At 36.2% G+C, this 20,591-nt stretch overlaps 1 protein-coding gene across 2 annotated transcripts in view; it reads right to left on the bottom strand.

The window, feature by feature from the left end:
• Positions 1–387: 387 nt before the first annotated feature.
• Positions 388–20,591, bottom strand: part of LOC103716927 (rho GTPase-activating protein 7-like) — a 38,694-nt gene continuing 18,490 nt past the window's right edge. Inside the window, exons 13-22 of one of the 2 annotated variants that reach the window (XM_008805128.6) lie at positions 19,122–19,343; positions 15,176–15,505; positions 14,711–14,760; positions 10,269–10,329; positions 10,107–10,190; positions 8,935–9,048; positions 8,675–8,844; positions 6,277–6,346; positions 889–1,077; positions 388–808 (exon numbers count right to left, since the gene is read on the bottom strand). In XM_008805128.6, coding sequence (XP_008803350.4) covers positions 620–808; positions 889–1,077; positions 6,277–6,346; positions 8,675–8,844; positions 8,935–9,048; positions 10,107–10,190; positions 10,269–10,329; positions 14,711–14,760; positions 15,176–15,505; positions 19,122–19,343 — 1,479 coding nt within the window. In that variant the 3' untranslated portion in view covers positions 388–619. The remainder of the gene's footprint in view (positions 809–888; positions 1,078–6,276; positions 6,347–8,674; positions 8,845–8,934; positions 9,049–10,106; positions 10,191–10,268; positions 10,330–14,710; positions 14,761–15,175; positions 15,506–19,121; positions 19,344–20,591) is intronic. The other variant, XM_088708240.2, reaches the window with a different exon arrangement.

Below are 20,591 nucleotides of genomic sequence, written 5' to 3' on the forward strand. Positions count from 1 at the left end.
ATAAAAATTATAAATTTAATATTAAATTTAAATTTTAAAGCTCAAAACCAGTACTGATTGCATTTATTGAATAATAAAATTAATTTTTTATATATTATATAATATTTATAATGAATTTGAAAACTAAATGCAATATTGGCTTTATATTATTGTAGACTGTACCCTCAACAGCACAGCCAAACCATATTCCAAATCTAGGGCATAGCAAATCATGCTCCAAATCTAGATCGTGACATATATTGACTGAAACAAGAAAGAAGAGGGTAAACCAATCTCTCGTTCTAATGTATATTTCCTAGTATTTCATTTGCTGAATCCAAAAGACTTCCCCGTAAGCTACTTGTCAGATCAGCTTTGTTGAGCAGCATTGCTGTTGAAGTGCAGGAGTTTAAAATTGGGGTTTTAACTGATTAAATACAGCTGATATAATCTCTTCAGTTTACAAGGGCAAAATGACACAAGTGAAAACCAGGAGCCAAAATTTCACACTGGTCTCTACTCTCTACAAGATAAAACAACTTTGCCAGAAGTGTCCATTCATACAACATAATCAAAAACGAAATTGCGAAACATACAGATGACTCGAATAGAGGATGTACAAGTGGTTTACATGTTTCTCTCAGCTTGGACTGTTCCAAGGAGAGGAGGATTTGTATGCTAATCCATGTGGGGGCGCTCCATGGCTCAAATCAAGGCTATGCAATTGTTCCATGAGTTGGGATCTCCGTTCTTTGAAGAAGTCAAGACGAGCTGTCAGTTCCACCAAAGTAGAAGATGCCACCGGAGGTGGCCTCTGATATTCCATACCCTGATGGCACAAACTTTTGGTTAACAATTATGCACGGAAGTAAAACTGGTCAAGGTCTTCTGATGGATGGCTTCCCTTACCTCGGTTGTTCTGGGAGTATCATTAGCAATGGCAGCCATGCTTTCTGATGACATGCTTGTTGATGCTTCCATACCTTTTAATTCGATTACACCTGTCTCCAAGGAAAGTTTACGAGAAAGCTTGTTGGAACTAGCATGAGGTGGCACTTGAGGCTTAATGTTCCTCCAATCTGTTCCAGATGAGCTCTCCTGCAATGAGTTCTGAGCATTAACATTCGAGATGACATTCATTCACAGCAAAATTATGCTGGCCTGTCAACAGGCCTTCACACCCTCCCTGCTTTGTCGACCAGCTTTAATCCCTCGTGACATAATTATCACATTTGAATTTTTCTGCTTTTTATATCAAAATATCAACATGGGATATAATGAGTATACATATTTTCATAGTTCCTCCACTATAACGTGACATAAAATCCAGTAGACTAGTATTACTGTAAATTCTACAATTGAAGTGCAAATTCAATCTGCCAGTAATATTCCCCCAGTAACTCTTTACATCATATAGTTTTCAAGCAAATGAGAACTATGTACCAAAAGAAATGAGGATGGCTTCATATAATAATGGGGTTTTTGCATAACTACCCTTCTAAAAAATTAAAAATTCAAATTTGTGCGAATACCCTCTTCAAATTTATATTTATTTCTGCACCCTCATAAAACACTGTTTTTGCACAAATGCTCCTAATATAACGGTTCTTCTAACACCGTTAATAAAAAACCATATTTATTTTAATTAAAAATAAAATAAAATTTTGAAATTATATTGTTATCTTCCATCGTGATCACCTTATAAATGTTTCCTTTTGCACATCTATCCATTAAGGGTGTTTTAGTCATTTTAATTTAAAACCATTAATTTTTTAACAACGTTAGATGGCATAGGTACATATGCGAAAACAAAGATAAAAAAAAAAGGATAAAATAGCAAAACAAGTGTTTTACGAGGATATACATGCAAATATCACTTTTGGAAGGGTATTCATGCAAAATTCGATATTTAGGAGGGTATTCATGCAAAAAACTCTATAATAATTTATGTTCAATAAAACATCAAATAATATTTGGTTAGGTGTCATTGAGCATTCCAACTAAATCTCAGTACACTAGATTATGCACATCAGATGTCAATCATCATTTACTGATGACAAGTGATGAACTTATCATACTTTGATGTTGTGATTAGACTAACAGTTGTTAAAGGAAATGATAGGTGCATGTTAAAGGTATAAAGCATCTTACTGAAATGTCTATACAACAAAACAAATGCTTTATTAAATAACTGAACCTGTCAAGCAGCCATATCCTACAAGAGACTTACACAAGCAAGCAATCTAGCAGGTAGCATCAGTAACTTTCGCTATAGAATCTGATTCTACATTGCTCCATTCCAAAGACCACTCCTAAGCAAATGTGTAGTAAAGTGGCACCTACATGCATTGTGAGCTGCACAAATGCAGTGTTTGGTGGGTCTAATCTGATCATGGATGGGGCCCATGATGAACTTGAAGGGATCCATCAGATTTATGAGTGCAGACGTCCTCTGCAAACATGTCTCATTTATGTTCAACACCACTCTTATAACTCTTAATTAACTTAAAGAGGTCATCTCTAAGAACTAAATGTTTGCCATCCATGGGCTCATTCAAACTACTTATATAGTTGTTTCCAGATCCAATCAGTCTTTGATGATTATGTGTGCAAATTTTCTATGCTAGATAATATGACTCCCCCAAACAACACACAAGAAGTGCAGCTCCTTTTACAATATGTTATTTTCAAGGATAAATTGAAACTTATGCAGCTTTATCAGCAAGTTGTCATAAGCACCTATAACTTCAGTTAATACTTGCATAAACATAATTGTCCTGTCAATAGCATGATATTTACTGCCATTAACTTCACCGAGGCTGGTCCCACTGATGGCCATAAAATTCTTTGTCAATACATGCAGACTAGCTTTAAAATTATCCACTTCCATTCTTTCCTGGTATCCGTCAAAAACAAAGAAAACACTGTCCTAGCCAATACCCATATTGCAAGTGTGTACTGATAGCAAAAGTCTCCAGGCTTGTCATTATAGAAATAGTACTATAAGCCAGCTTCCTGTAGCATTGCAGTATCTGACACATCTAGGGCTGACTATAAACCCAAGACAGGCCAAGGTCACGCATGCCTTAGATTTTCAAAGCAAAATGGTTTTGAGCAACCTCAACCTGGCTTGAGCCCCAAGCAAAAGCTGACCTTAAACCTAGAATACAATTATATATAATTATGTACATTTATATATTTTAATTAGGTTTAGATATATGTTTCATAGGGAACATAATTGGGTAACGCTATCCTTGGAGACACGTGCATAGACATTGTTATGCAATCATTGGATCTGCCATCTCAGATTCTCAGTTTCCCTTAAAAAGTCTGTCTTGCATGCGCCTATATCACATAATCTTGAGGAAAAGTGGCTGGTGTAATAGATGTGTTTAAAGGGGAAAGACATCTAGAAGAATATCATTTACCTATAAGAATAGCATTCTTCTCTTGCTACCCACCGTAAATTTTATTCCAAAATAAAAAGGTTACAAAAAGCAATGTGGTTTCAGGTAACTCTAAAAGGTAGCATCTAGGCAGTTCTGTGACCACCCTTGTGATTCATACCTGATAAATACTTAGAAATATATAATCTGAAAACTAGAATATAGAATTCGCTAAAAATTCATAAAACCAGAAAATTTATTGTGAGGCCTAGAGGAGGTAGAAGAGGGAAGGCAGAAGAATAGGAAAAATAGGGCACAAGCAGGAGAGACCTAATGAGTAGGAGAGCAGATGGATGAGACAGAAGAGGAGGATAAGAAAAGGGGAACTTTAGACCAAAGCGTGATCCAATCCCTACCAAGCTGCATCTACCAAAGCTTCATATATGGGAACATAGGCATATTCAAGCTTCCTGTTTCCACTGTGTGGCCATCTGTATACAGGATTCACTTTTGTACTACATGAAGTGACCAAGGGCAGCATACACCTTTGAGATGACTGTTTTCACTTGACCCAAGCCAACTCTGACCCAACCCAAACAAGCAGCACCCGTAGTAGTCCATCACATTATAACAGTCGATTGTTTGAGCCCCTAGCCAAAACTTAAATCAGAATCACATAACCACCAATGAGAAAATATCCGATGAACGTGCACATAATAAAGTAAAGTACACTAAACAGGTGAATGCGCAATGGTCTTCAAAGCCTATATTGCCCTAATCAGATAGACCTGGACACCAACATATTCATCTTCATCCATCCTATAAAAGGTAACAGGGAAGTCATGGAAGCATTTTCAAATTGTAATAGTTTTATCTGGACAAGTTGTTGGCATGAACAAAATGGAGAAAGGGATGGCCATCCAAGAAACCATGAGGTAGTCATTGGTTAAACAAGTATATGCACATGGAGAAGCCTACTCCACTAGGGTAAATATTTGTCTTGTTTGAACTTGGTACACATTGTGGTTGTCACATCACAGAAGCTCAAAATCCTGCAGATCATCTACATTAATACGAATTTTCAAATACCCCTTATTTTATGGGTTTATGTGAACTTGCACCTTAAATGTACCTCAGTAATTGGTCATATCTCAAAAGTAGTCCAAAGATAGAATATGATCTGGATATCACATTTTACAACAAATGTTAAAATCATCTCAGATAAAATATTAATTATATTGCTGTTTATGTAAATATAACCAGAAAAACTATAGATAAATAACAACATAACAATGCTATGATTAAATGTTAAGAACATGATAACAATGTTAAATTTCTCTACATTATAGAAATGACAATGGATCAGAAAATACCCATCTGGATCCATTCTTATATCTGAATCTACCCAAATATGGACACATTTTTGTGTCCAACTAACCTTAATTTATATCCATCAAAGAAAGAAGATAATCCTAGGATAGACAAATATCCAAATTGTATCCAGATATCTGAATCTATCTTTGACCCTATTTGGTCACATATAGGTCTAATACACTCCAAAGAAAAATAAGAGATAACCCAACATGTTTTCAATATAATTTTCTTCCATACAGCGAAATTCTTAATCTGGTACGTTTCATCCCTACAGTCTGTAGCATAGAAGAACTATTAGGATCCACTAAAGGAGTCATGTCATTAGGTAGACATGGTTATTTCTTTATTGGTATCATATTATCATCTGCTTGCTTTATAGAAGTAATAAAAGTCTGGATGCTTGTAGGCTTGGAAATATATCCTACCCAGAAAGTTTAACCATCCAATTCATACACATACCTCCAATTTGAATCTATATCAGTTCAAACAATAGATTCAAATTTCAGCATCTCATTAGCATTCATGCCAGTATTTTTGGTTCACCAAAAAAATTGGATATGGATATGGATATACTAATACCTGATACATGTCTGATCCATTTTCAATGATCCTATATTCATTATTACTGTAAAGATAAAACATACTATTAGATAGAGTCAAGCATTCATCCCATGGTTCGTCGTCTCGGTACCAAACCCCGCATTGGTGCTACACTAGCACAATGTCGGTACAGTACGGAATCTTTTCGGCATACCCAATGTCGGTATGCCACCTATATCGGGTACTGGTATGGTATGCCTCGTACCATCCAATTCGAGCCAGTATGACGAACCATGATGCATTCAAATCGCTTGTCATTGATCAATTCTTTCATACTACCATGTTTTTATTTAATATCAATTTTTTTTCCAATTTCAATTTCTTTATCATTTTTAAGTATTGGTGCTACACTAGCACAATATCGGTACGGTACGGGATCTTTTTGGCATACCGAATGTCCGTATGCCACCTATACCGGGTACTGGTATGGCACGACTAGTACCACCCAATTCGAGCCAGTATGACGAACCATGATGCATTCAAATCGCTTGTCATTGATCAATTCTTTCATACTACCATGTTTTTATTCAATATCAATTTCTTTTTTCAATTTCAATTCTTTATCATTTTTAAGTATTTCAAACTCGTCTGAGAACTCGTCTCTAGAAAGTGGAAACCATGGGTTTTTCTTTGTCCAAATTATTTGCATATAGATTTAAAAATTTTGAAGTAAAACTAAATATTACTTGCTCGAAAGGCTCGTAGATCATACTTATCTGACAAAACAAGAGGATTTTCTGCAGAAGAATACTCTGGGGACAGTGATGTCACCAGAAATCAAAGAGGAAATGTCTAAAATAGCAATAGGCTAAAAAAATCAGCTATTAAGCAAAGAAGGAAGAATGGAATAAACAACTAATGTGCACTGTCAACAAATAACAAAACAAGAATTTGACTATATATAAAAGCACACAGAAAGGGAATTGGTTAGACATGCCTCGTTTATCTGTTTCCTCTCATGGTTGCAGAAAGCAAGGCTCATATCAAAATCTTGCTGAACAATCTTTCTGCAAAATATTTAAAAACAAAAAAAAATGGGGCAACAAGATCAGACAATAGAGTTTCTCTATGAGATCAAGTAAATAACCAAGTACATGCAGGCAACTTATGTTGATTAATATATTAGTGCATACATAATTACATAGATATGCTCAGTTATCAACCAAAAGTTAAACCAATGGTTATCATGCATGCCAAGAAACAAAAAGGTTCGCTTGGTTGAAGAATTTAATGCAAATATAACACAACAAGGAACAATCATGTGACCTACTTATTGACAAGTCATTCCTTATTTAAGATATCTAAAGTAAAAGAAACTTGTCGGAGATCAGGTCAGACCAAGCCAGGCAGTATATCATCAGGTCAAATTGTCAAAATCATTTGGAGCTAATGTTTCAGGCAAACTTCAAACACCTGGAGATTTAATCAAGTTCGACTATAGGTCAATATCAACCCAGTTTGAGGCTAGCCAACAAATTACAATATGCTGCGTATTTTTCATATTGCAATCACATGTATTTATTCAGACACATGAAATCCATGATCCCCACTAGTGCAACTGTCTCTGTCTTAACTCTTTGCCAGCATCATCATGGTAATAGATGATAAGAACCAACAGCAGTTTATCCTTCCTTGCTCATGCACCCATGAGAAGTCTTTTCTCCCCAAAAATCTCTTGCAGAAACCTCTTAACCTTACCCCTAATTGGCAGAGTTGGTATGGGTTAGTTATGTCAGGCACAGTACAGGTTGCCATTGGATTGGGCATGGAACCATGATTAAAAACAGGTTGGATAGAAATTGGGTAAACACCTAGGCACCAACAGGTCTAGTTGTCAACTTTAATTGGGCCTTTATTTGGTTCAATAACATGCCAGAAAAAAAAAATTGACATAAAGAATTGGTCCTTCATAAATAACATTAGAAACAAAAATTTTGGCATCAAAACCCAGTAAGGACTGCACTAACTGTAGCCAACAATGATTTACCTAATAACATTTTTTGTCTTTATATAAGTCCTTCAACCATCCAACCAAACCCATCTAAATCAAGTCATACTTCTTATTTACCAAAGTTCGGTTAGACTATAAGAGTTCCAATTTTGGAAGTTTTAGCCCTAGTTTTGCTTGAAAATCTAAAATAAAAAACAAAAAAATTAAATCAAAATTAGCAAAAGAATACAAAAATACTAAGAAAATATAGTTATCGATTCCCCTTGGTTTATGCCCACATCAGAAGTATTCTTTGACATTTTTGGACCCTACTCAAGTTTCCAATCCTTGCAGTTCCTTGATCCCCTTTGGTAACGATTTCATCAAGACATGAACATCTGGAATTTTTTTAATGGCCGTGTTTCAGTTCTCACACGTTCCTAACCATTTGCTTTCAATTTGGTGTCACTTAGCATTCTTGGCCTTAAAATTGGCTCTACCTGCATCTTTTGGCCTTCTTTGGTGGTTTCTTTATCTGCACCAGGTTTACAATTTTAATCCCATCAACCTAGTGCCCTTCTCAAATGTCGATATGGCCTTTTTGCCACTCAGACGTACTTGATTTGATTTTCATGATAAATCAGCACAGCAAGGGATATTTCTTGCCTTGTATGTTTAACTTGATCAGATGAGCAGACATAATGTCAAGTTGGTTGCACTTCCTATGTTCGTTGTCAGCTTTTCCAAATCATTTGCATATTCAAGAACTCATTTATGCCATAAATAAATTACAATTACAAGCCTAATATAATCTTTAGAACCAGCTTTACAAACTGGTGCAGATTTCCAGTGGCACTTAGATGCATGACATGGAAGGTTGTTATGAAATAAATAAATTGAGATATAAGAAGAGAGGTGTAGTATCTAAAGATACAGGTGCCTACCATGTCATGCTGTGCTGACAGGGTGCTGGCACTGGGCATGCATGGGTATGAACCTGTGTCAAATTGGCATGGATCAATACGTCTTAGTTGTGCTAAGTTCCAGGCCAATTCTCTCTTTTATTTTTCATTGTTTCAGCAATGTCATGGCACAGTTCACCAGCATGCCCATCAGCACCAGCACTCAAATCCATGGTTCTAACAACTTCCTGACAATTTCCAAATGATAAAGGTGTTGTCTGTTTATGATGCCCTATATATTCAGGAACATGTGTAGATACAAAATATACATCTTAACATAGGATCTTAAATAACCTTTTTACACAAACAAAGTACTTGATATCCAAATATAAAAAGTTGTGATGATATACCAACACCAACAATTGCCTTGATATATAGAACTAGTGTTTACATGCCTAAGTGTAAGAAGCATGATAAATTCCTTGTGTTTGAAAATGTCTTACTGTTGTGTAAGATGGGCTGGAAGGTGCTGATAGCGATCACATGCATCAGAGAGAGATCCATAGTGATTTTGACGTTGTTGATTAAGTTGAAGATGGAGTTCTGCAACTTTCTGTTTTAACCTGGCAACATCAGCCTCAGCAAGGGCAATCTCCTCAAGTTCTGCCCTTGTCTTCAGAGAAAGTTAAAAAGCATAATGTCATACTCAATGGCATCCATTACATTATTCGAAGAATGATGAGCAGGAAAAGAACATGCAGACCTTAGAATCCATGGCACGTGAGCTACACAACTGTCCAGAAGACATGCTCAAGCCAACCTCCAGAGCAGCTCTAAGGTCCCTCTCAGCTTGTAATTGCTCTTGCAACCTTGAGACCTTAAAACATCATCAACAGAATGTTAAGAACATATTTTCAGATAAGGCATATAGTTGCTTAAGATAAAACAGCCTTTCAATAAATGCAAACAATGACCAGAAATGAGAAAGGGAAGTGATTGCATATCAGATACTTCGCATATATAACTTTTGCACTTCGTTCCTATAATACCAAGTCATTCATGGTAGGGACAGCAATACAAGCAGGTCAGATCAAATTGGGTCAGGTTAGATGAATGCTCAATCCCAAATCTATACCATATTTGACCATGTCAACAAAATACAAACCCACAACCAACATATCTAATTCAACATTCTTAAAAATGAATTTAAGAAACTAAGAATTTTCATAAAATATGTTTCTATAAACTTCATACTCCATCCAATCTAGGGCTGTCAAATGAGCAAGCTTTTGTGAGCAGCTTGTGTTTGGTCCTGAGTTCAGCTCAAGTTCAGCTCACTGGAATAGCAAACAGGCTGAGCTAGAGTTGGGTTTGCTTGCTAGAGCTCGGCTATATTAAGCTCGAAATAGGAATAGATATAATATATATTATTTTAATTATTATTCACAAATAAAAATTTAGTTTTATCTAAAAAATATTAAAATTCAATAAAATTTATACATAGAAGAATGTATTTCAACTATAGTACTTGATACATAAAAGCTTTGTAAGATGTCAATTTCTCCATGTTCTCTCAAACGAGCTTTTCATGAACAAATTCATGTTCAGCTCAACATTACACAAGCTGGCTCGAGCTCGCCTTGATTACAAAGTGAGCCGAGCATGAACTGGCCTAGCTTGCTCGAGCTTAGCACATTTACAACCCCCAATCAGATAAGGATATTATAGATCCACCTACAGGGCGAAAGTTTACGAAGGTTGAATATTACGCAGAAAAGATTTTTCAAATACTTCGTACAATCATATAGCAAGAAACTTTTTAATAGTCCATAACCTGTTTGGAGATTAGTCTTGGAACTTTCTACTCCAACTTAAAGCAAACAAACAAATGAAACTTAAGAAACTTCGGTAGAAGGATGCAAGAAAGTAACATACATCTTGTTCCAGAGCTAAGCGGCGCTCATGCAAAGCCTGCTTTCTTCTTTCCAGACTTGCCTGTAGAATAGCATTTCCTTTGGCCTGAGAGAGTATTTTCCATAAATGTCAGTAAGATGTCAGCCACTCTATATCCTCCCCAAAGAGAATTTCTTCCCATACCTCTTTTGCAATCCTCATCCGGAGGTCATTCTTTGTGATCTCAAGCCTTTGAATAGCAAGCCTGGCAGAGGATGTGTTATATTTTATCAAGAATATATGGGATGAAGAAAGTGAAAGAAAAGTTTCTTTTGTTATTACTGTCTTCCAGCAAGAAAAGTTCTAGCCAAAATAGATAAGATAAAAATTCATAGGCACGGTTACACTTGGATAGTTCAAGCAACTCTTCTAACAGTTCCACAATTTCATAACTAAATTTCAAATCATGGAACATCTTTGACAACAGCAATTTTTCGTCAGCAGAATTTAACTTGATACTGGTTCTTGTAGAAATGTCATATTGGTCACACCCACAACTGAACTTCCAGAATATATAATGCATGAAAAAGAAATCTATTTTAGAAGAAATTCATGCCAAAGCATGCAGAGCTACAGAAATCCAGCTATGTTGGTCAACTACCTTTTAATCTGCATTAGCACAAAAATGTGCATATAGATAATGAAGGAGTGTAAGTCCGGTAACTTCAAGATTACAAGAAATCAAGCAGAACTACAGAAATCCAGTAGTGTTGGTCAACTACCTTTTAATCTGCATTAGCACAAAAATGTGCATATAGATAATGTAGGAGTGTAAGTCCAGTAACGTCAAGATTACAAGAAATAAGGTGTCATAGAATGGCAAATCTTAGTTTAAAAGAATTTTAAACATAATTACTAGAACTAGAAAAGTGTAACAAGGATAAAGGATATTGACATCAAGCATTACAAATTAGAAAGGTAAATTTGTCTGGCCATATTTGATCTGAAGCCAAAATCCAGAATTGCTAAAAACTCTATCAAAAGTTGAATATGAAAATATTTCTCTGTTTCTCAGTTCAAATAAAGCAGAACTCAATCTCTTTCCATATTTCTCATCCATGACATCTTTCCCTCTAACATGACACGGCAAATGAGGTGGAACAAAACTCTGTTGTCATGAAGAGGAGACCAGTACTTTGTGTGACGGCTTCGTCAGGGCCTGATCCACTTGACTGGCCCAACCCAGATGCTGACCCAGCCACTAGACCCATGCGTGCTTCCCCTGTGATGGGAGGAGGCAGACTCCCGATGGGAGCCTACTTTCCATCCAAAGCTCTGGCGACTCCGAGAAGAAATCGGAGACCTAGGACCATCAAAACCCTAGGTCTCCTCTATAAATAGGAAACCTCTCCCCTTCGCGACACTCCATCATTGAGCAACACTCCACATCGTCTCTCTTTCTCCTTCTTTTCTCCTTTCAAGATCATATCCCATCACTGCGCCTGCCAGAAATCAAGGTTGTGATGCTTGTCGTAGCCAAGGTAAGCCCCGATCTCCCTTTTCTTTGCTTTTCCCTCCTTCCTTGAGCTTTGAATCAGCACTGCCGGCCTCGATTTCACCAAAAATCAACCAAGAAAGAAGAAACCCCTGTTTCGCCCATGTTTTGCCGTTTTTCTCCTTTTCTAGCCTCTGGTGCCACTGCCTCTTGACATCAAACCCATAGTCAACTTCTTTGGTCTCCCTATGACCCTCCATGGTGAAGCCATGGCTGCTAGTGAACGGCCAATGGCCAAAAACGAAGAAAAGCCCATGTTTCCCTATTTTTCCGGCTCTTTTTCCTCTATTTTCTCGCCGGCCAGTCACCATCAATTGTTCGCTGCCTCCGGCCATCGACCATGCCCCTTGGCAAGGTCTCTGGCAACCTCGGCCTCCCCTTCCTCTTCTAAGAGGCGAAGCCTCCCTTCCTCCCTTGTTTTGCCAAAGAAGAAAAAGAAGGGAAAAAAAAGGAACGAGAAAGAAGACCCATCCCTCTCTTGTTTCTCTCTTTACTCTCTCTTATCTAATTCATGGGTCCTAATAGAGGGTCCTGTCTTCCTTTTCTATGGACTCAAGTTGACCCCTATGAAGAGGCTCTGAACCACCCTGATACCTGGACGGCATGTCAGACCTATCACCCCGACTCTTGTTAAGTATCCTAGAAACTCACTATTGATGAGCCCTATCATACCTGGGCAGCATGTCGGACCCATCACCCCAGCTCTTATATTTCTTGTTAAAAAATATAACTATGAGCCCTCAGATAACTATGTACGGCCTTGCCAATGAGCTATAGTAGTTGGCGCCAGCGGTTTATATTAGCTTGGCATATGGCCCTCGCCAACAGGTTATAGTAGCTTGGCATACAGCACTCGTTAGCGGGTTATAGTAGTTTGGCATACGGCCCTTGCCAATGGGCTATAGTAGCTTGGTATACAGCCTTACTAGTGAGTTATAGTAGTTGGCATGTTTTCAATAACGGCCTTGTCACAGGTATAAGATGAAGTTAGCATTTAGTCCACGAAAATTATTATGAATTATGATGTAGCAAAATGACAAAAATTATGACTTTATTTATGAAGTTAGCATGATTTATGACTTTATTGACAGTATGCACTTAAAACTATATTTATGAAATTTGCATGATTTATGCATATGCAAAAGCATGATTGATTTATGACTTGTTTTACACGCACGATTGATTTATGACTTGTTTTATGATATTGTATATTTAAATATTTTATTTTGCAATGGTAGTTATTTTTTTTAAATAATTGCATTGATTTATGTAAAAAAAAATATGCTTAATCTAGTAAGGTAGTATAAGATTTACTTACTCAGCGGTGTAGCTCGCTTTCTTCTAACTTTTTCAAACAAATAAGGAAGCTACGAACTGGAAGTGATCCAGGCTCAAAAATCATACTAAGAGGCTTTAGTAGTAGGATTTTAGTTTATTAGTTGATTATGGACTTGTAGTTAATAATTTTACGGATTTTTAAAATATGGGTTTTGGAATATATGAGAATTTTGGGTTTAGAAGCTCCATATTCTTATTTAATTGATGAAAGACTTTGGACCATTATTATTATATTTTGTATGCGTTGAATTTTGTTACAGGTTGTTATGATCAGCTTCATGTTATCGTGGGCGGCACCCCATGGTAGCATAGCCCGGATTTGGGACATGACACTTTGATGGAGATAATGCAACTGAGATCTCTAATCCATTATTGCAGTAACTAAATTATTGGTGCACAGAACTTGGGAATGGTAATATAGCTCCTCCATAATTTCTCATAGCTAAATAGTTCACATCTTTCTTTGTTACTTTAAATTAATTTATCTTCTATAATTTAGAGAAACATAAAACATAATGGTGATTTTGGATGTAGAATGTGTTATGAAAAGTTAAATACAGTCAGATATTACACAAATGACAATCTTGCAAATTTCCTGAAAAATAATCAATGTAAACCATAAAGGCATTTAAAAATAGTCTAGCTTGGAAAAATTTCCTTGTTAAATCCCTGTATATCGGTTAGGTCCTTGCCCAGCCACATGCCAAGGCTTATAACTATAAAATTGAGCTTGTGCCTCCGGGTTGATCTGTACTAGTTCATCCTGAGTAGTATGCACCAGCATGAGTTTATACAGTCAGCTCGGATTGATATGCATAATACATGGGCAACATCCGATATAGCATGTTGATATCTTGCTGCCACAGTCCAGCACAGCACAATATTTAAGCCATGACAGGTACAAGTATTGACAAATTTGTCAAAACAGAAGTTAGTCAGATGAAACCAAACCTCAACGAATCAGTCTGTTAGGTGGCAAATCTTGACTAGTTTGTGATGGTCACATCTAATAATGAATAGCTTTGGTAGAAATGGTTTTTCTTTCATGTGCGAATCATTTTTCTACCAAGAACTTTGCTGCTCTTATCCCTAGCTAATAGTTTCTAATAAATCAAATTTGATTCAACTAATTTAGTCCGAAAAAAGAAAAAGTTGGGCACTAATTTATGCTTCAGTTGTAGTTCAAATAACCCAAAATCTAGAACAGTTCATTCACTTCTTATTTAGGAAGTACTTAAAAGCCAACATTTTTTTAATGATCTTAAGTTTCTTTCACACTCAGAAAGCTCTCAAAGGGAAATGAAAGCATTTTCCATCGTTACAATTTTTAAAAAGAAAAATTAAAGAAAAGTTTCCTCTCATATATGCATGCTTTTCAGTGGGACAACAGAAGTCAAAAGAAGTCTAGCACATCTGAACAAATGAAGAGCAACACAGATAACCTACTGAAAGTTCAGGAGAAAATATCAAGATGGTTCATTTAGTTCAATTTTTCTTTTTGCACCATTATCATCTTGCTGGAGATTTGTTATTTACTTTCCCATTTTGCAAGTCACCAACATCATTACCAGCCAAGGAAGAGAGAGACAGGAGGCGGGAGAGAGAGAGAGAGAGGGAGAGGGAGAGAGAGAGAGAGCACAACATGTTACTATAGTACAACCATATGATCCAATAATGGATACCTCTGGATTGCATTAGATATTGCTAAAATTAGAAATCAAAAAATGCATAAGACAAGCACAAGATGACTTACTCTTCTTCACCGGACGAATCAACTGCCTCCACTGATTGATTCTTTCTGGCCTATAAAATTAACAAGTATGACAGCAGAAAGCTATCAGATAAATTTTACATTAAGGTATAGAAAGCATGCATGCAATAATTACATCGGGGAAATATTTTTATCACCAAAATATAAACGAAAATTTCTTGGCAATATACATGATTACTGAAAAGAATTACCTATAATGAAATTGAACTTTACAACAATCTACATACTTAAGGGGGAAACCTACGACAGTAATTCAAGCTCTAGATTTAGACATATAACAGACCCAAGATAACAAACATCCAAAATAACAATTACAGGGGAAAAAAAAGATAAGACAAAAGATGAAAGACATCTAGAAACTTTTAAGGATTTGCAGCAGTGAGCTCAATTTTTTTACAAATAACAGGATTTGATGTTCAAGTAATCAAGAGTATCAGCTTAACTCACATTATTGCGTCCCCAAAAATTAGTTCGCTTCATTTGTGTGTGTGATCCATTCGGTTTGCTTGGATGCCTCTCCAAACAATATTCAGCTACATGAGCTGGAAAAGACATTCCTGGTTCAAAGGATGACAGAATCTCTCCCATTGATAGAGGAGACTCATGGGTAGGTAAGACATTAGAGGTATCCTTCTCAGTCATCGAGTTATTGATAGTTTTATCCGCTGAACCATGCTCATTAAGTTCGGATTGGGAGCCTCTAGTTAACTCTATATTTGTTGCTGAAGCCTGATTATCTCTAGGAGACTCAGCATCTGAATCATCACCAGCAAAGACCTGCTTTCACACACCAGAAAAAGTACTTTGATTTAACAAAAAAAGAGTAACTCTAAGTTAAGTTGACTACAGGAAAAATGCTATGACGAGCACATCAAAAAATCAATACTGAAGCATGTTATCACAGAGAATAAAGCACACTCACTAGCCAGAAACAACTCTTGTAAGCAAGGCATTGTGGTCTAGTTTTAATGTAATATCATCGCAAATAAGCACTCCCAATTGTAGCACCAATTTTTGTATAAGCACTACCAAGATGATGAATGATTTACTAAAGAATGCAAGACGCAAACAATCATGAATCACAGTAAACGGCACTACTCACATTGACTAAGGTCATTACAACAAGCTTTGCATTTTATATTCTATCAGCCAAGGTTTGTCGTACAAGTTGGTACCGAACCAGTACATGGTATTGTACCGTACCAACACTCATTATGTTGAATCTCACCAAACCGTACCGTGTACGGACACTATACTGGGTGGTACCAATACAGGGTCCGGTGAGATGGCGAACCTTCTATCAGCAATGCCGTATACAGTAAAATGTTTGGTGCCTGGAGTTTCTATATAGGATTCCCCACCCACTCCAAAATTTTGCACCCACTTTCTCATTCCTAATGCTTGGGTTATATCTTGAAATACAACATTATTTTGCAAAATCAACCAAAGCTCTGTAAGTAAATAATTTATTGTTTTTATACTTCTCTTCAAAATAGAGCAAGCAAACAAGTAGATTCATGTTATTATATAATATATGATATTACAAAGGCTTCCTAGGTGCTTCCATATCTAATTTTTGTGCGTTTTGCTTGCTTTCACCCTCGTCAACTCTTCTTTCAAGTAACTAATGATTAATGTAACTAACTAATGATTAATGTAACCAGCAAAACAGTTTGGCAATACCCTGAAATGGAATTGACATTCAATTTTTGTTTATCTTGTTAAGATGTTACACCAAGAAGAGCATAAGTTGCAGTTAAAAATTGGGAAATACGGCAGGGAAAAGGAAAAGACAAGTAAAAACCAGTTAAAGACCTGGGCATATGTTATAATTTGACCAGAAATTGTTACCCAAAAAAAGCAATCAAGGGTTTTATCTAGCTATGGTTGTCAAAAATGAGATCATAACACCAGTCTGAAAATCAGAAGGAGGACTACATCCTTATGCAGAGACTGATTGAACTTTTGCCCTGAAAATAAGAAGGGATGTATTAACCAGCTGAGGACCCAGAAAAATATTATTTAATGTTCATTAATTAATGGTGCAAGTCATATCCACGGTAAGACTTAGACTAATTTGTAGAGTATATAGCTTTAAGAACAGTACATTCTCCATTTATACAGAATGGTGGATTGGTTATGCAAGTTCATAGTTAACAGGTAAAAAGAATTATTTGATTTTAACAAATTATTTCACACTAGAAAAACAATATCACAGCAAAATACATTAGTAGCCTCAATGAGAATAAGCATGTGCATTCTCTGCACTCAATCATCCTTATTTACTAATTCTACTAGAAAGTTTCAATCAATTTGGACATATATAAATTGGTCAAGATTTTAACAGGAAAAGAAAGACAGGCACAACACGACCATCTGTCATTTAAAATAATGAAAAAAAAATGCCAATAACATGATAAACAAGTCATCAGTGGTAGCTTAGAAATAGGTAGTTGCACGCACTCTTTTAGGTAAGCGGATTTATCATATCAACTTTTCAGATATAGCCCAGTCACCTGGACAAATAGGTCATTTGCCTATCAGTCTTGACAACCGTTCAGAAAATAGAAAAAGGAACAGCACAGAGCAAATTACTTTGCAAAATAAAAGGTCTCCCTCTCTCTGCAAACACAGCTAGAGCTACAAATAACTAGTATGAGAAGAAGAACAAGAAGAAACACTAAGTTGGAGGACCAATATAACCTCAGCCTACAGAAATGATACATTGAAAAGATGGCATATATTAATTTACAAAATTAAAGGTCTCCCTCTCTCTGTGAACACGGCTAAAGCTACAACTAACTGATATGAGAAGAAGAACAAGAAGATACACTAGGTTGGAGGACCAATATAACCTCAGACTACAGAAATGATACATCAAGCAGATGGCACACGTTAGTCATATCTCCAAATATATTGCAGCTACCTATATAAAAATGTCCCCGCTAGCTTTCAGCTGTAGGAATTTGAAAGCAATAGGCGCACTAATTTGTCAATATTTATGGGAAATTTGTTGTTTTAACTAATGAATAAATCATCTACAAATAAATCATCCGTAGTCCATTTCTTCTTCCAAGTTAACATTGAAGAACGAATTGCTTAATAATCATTTCTCTAGTTTTTCAGCTTCTTGATGCCAATAGCACACAGCTATTGGCAAGTTACACCGACTTGGTACCGGGCTCTATACCAATGCCACTTTGTTACTATATTGGTATGCCCGATATGGAGACTGATTCAGCATATGTATGCCTCCCATACCGTGTACCAGTACCGAACTGGTACGGCACAGTACACTCCGTATGCCCATTTTGGTAGGATACGGCATACCTTGGCTATTGGATTCTTGTACCACAAATTATCTAATCCAGAAAGTCTAGACATTGTTCCTCTGACATGTGTAACAGAAGTTAGCAGTTTTAATGAGGTAAGATTGTATCTTCAGGCATACTTTGGAAGAAAGAACCCAGTCATATAGTTCTGTCAGTCTGTACCCTTGCGGAGAGCAATTAGCAAATTTCTGGCACATGACCAAGGGAAATAATAAGGAAGAATCATTACAATAATAGAAATCAATGGAATATAGGACTCAAGCAAGGGATTTTTATTTTTGAATCTAGAAAAACAAAAATAGGTATCAAAACCTTTAAGGCAAGATATGAATTCATACATTTTTTACCTCTCTGGTTTATACATAACCAAGTCCCAAATTTATGTTTAATAATGGACTTAGATTACAGTTATGCTTTCCAAATATTTCTAAGCCACCTTATATATTGTAAAGCTGTTACAAACATACAGCCTAAAGGCCCTAAACTATGTAACATCGAAACATATCTGTGCACCTGCATGCAACAGAAATATCATCATGCCTGGAAATATATCAGTTATAACCCATACAGGTTCCCTTCTCAAGGTTTAATGCTCAAGAGGATTTCTCATGATTGTTGGGTGTAATTGCAAATGAAATGATTAAATGCTGAGTTTATTTCACCAGGGGGGAGGGGGAGGGAGGGAAAGAAAGAGCGAGAGAGAGAGAGATTGGAAAGTTTAAATATGAGAATCATGATTAGACTAATCTTCGTCATGATTAAGAAATATCTTAAATAGGCACATCAACAAGCATTAAGGAAAAAAGAATATGTACAAAACCAAACTTGTGGACCTCGGACAGATTAAATATATGCACACATGCAATTGAGAATCAGAACCGAAAACCAACAACAAACAGCAATTTAACCCCACTACAAAGAAGAACATGGATAAAGAATAGCCTAAAATCTTCTCAGCTTAGAACATATTTTACAAAAACATAACCCTCCTTAAAATGCATGAATGTGGCATGGAAAAAGCTCAACAAAGTGGAAGGCATTATTCAACATGAAAAGCAAACCTTGTAGTCATAAAGGTCACTGCCAGCATATCCACTGCTTTCACTCAGTTTTCCACTAAGTACACGTTCAGGATCATCATCCACTTCTGGATCTACATCATTTTCTGCATCATGATATCCATTATCTTTCACATCAGCATTTCCATCTTCTGTTGACTCCTCACTGCCAGTGTCTTCAATCTGGGAATCATGTGACGGAGAGCACTGGTGTAAATTATCATCCTGCAAAGCAAGGATAACCCAGATGATCGTGAAAATATGAGCAAGAAACAAAGGATTAGACACAAGGCAAACAAATATCTACAGGACAAAACATCTGTTCAAGATGAAAAAAATAAGCAGTTGCTAACTGCAAGAAATCATGATACTCAGAAAGGTTCGGGATGAATCTTGCACGTAATTATTTGCAAAGAGCAAGCAATCATGATTTTCAAATGTTTGGCATGAGTCGGAAGTAATAAAAATAATAAAGCAAGAAAATTAAGAAAAATATTTGCCTTTTGACTCTCTAGAGATTTTATTATATATAGGTGAGGATAAAAGGAGGAAAATACATAGATAGATGTTGACATTAATCAGAAATGCAATATAGGCATCACTCCATTCTACCATTTTCATATTGCTATCCTGTTTCTAATGATGCAACTTGCCCCTAAAAAAGATGCTTGGCAGCAAAGTCATTGTCATCGAAATTATACAGGCACCGGACGTTCCTTCTTGTGCTTAGGACTAAGTATCAGGTATCATGCCTATTCTGGCTAAAAGCCCAGATAGTAAACTACAGTGTTCACTACACACTTTCTGGTCATGATGTGCAGTTGCCACAATAAAAATAAAAGTAACTTTTCAAGTTCTAAACAAATTTGAAGTGCCTTCTGTACAAATACAAAGACACGTTTTGCACAAATAAACATAATTTTTGAAAAATTTTAAAAAAAATTAACAGCAAAAATCATCCAAAATGTATTTGTTAGTTTTAGTTTCAAGAAATGATATCATATAAACAACAATCACATAACTGTAAAGGGCATATAGGTAATGAAAAAAAATACTAACTCCATGCACCTGGTGAAGAATGCATAGTTTTTTTTCCTTTTTCTGCCCCAAAAGTTTTCATGGTTTTGGTTCAAATCTGCGGCAAATTTAGTGATTACCAAGTGACACCTAAAGGAAAGAAAAAATGGAATACCTTGATTTTTAGCCTTTAATCTGATGCAAAAACATGATTCTATATTATTATTTTCGTCCATAAATCAGCCTTTCAAATCCAAAAGAAATTGTAAGGAATTTTGAGCCATCCCATATAAACATGCATATGTGGGACACAAGGGCACAGTCCTGTACCGCAATGATTTGCCTTCTGTAATGTGACAAATAATCAGCACTTATTTGGCTGATATGTAGCAATATGAAGCGGTGCATATGCCGGAGGTATTCAGCCCTTTCTCATGCCTACAAGTTCCCATCATC

The sequence above is a fragment of the Phoenix dactylifera genome, chromosome 12 (genome assembly GCF_051530095.1).
Source record: "Phoenix dactylifera cultivar Ajwa chromosome 12, Ajwa_hap1_PhDact_Kaust_v1.1, whole genome shotgun sequence".
NCBI classification, from domain to species: domain Eukaryota; kingdom Viridiplantae; phylum Streptophyta; class Magnoliopsida; order Arecales; family Arecaceae; genus Phoenix; species Phoenix dactylifera.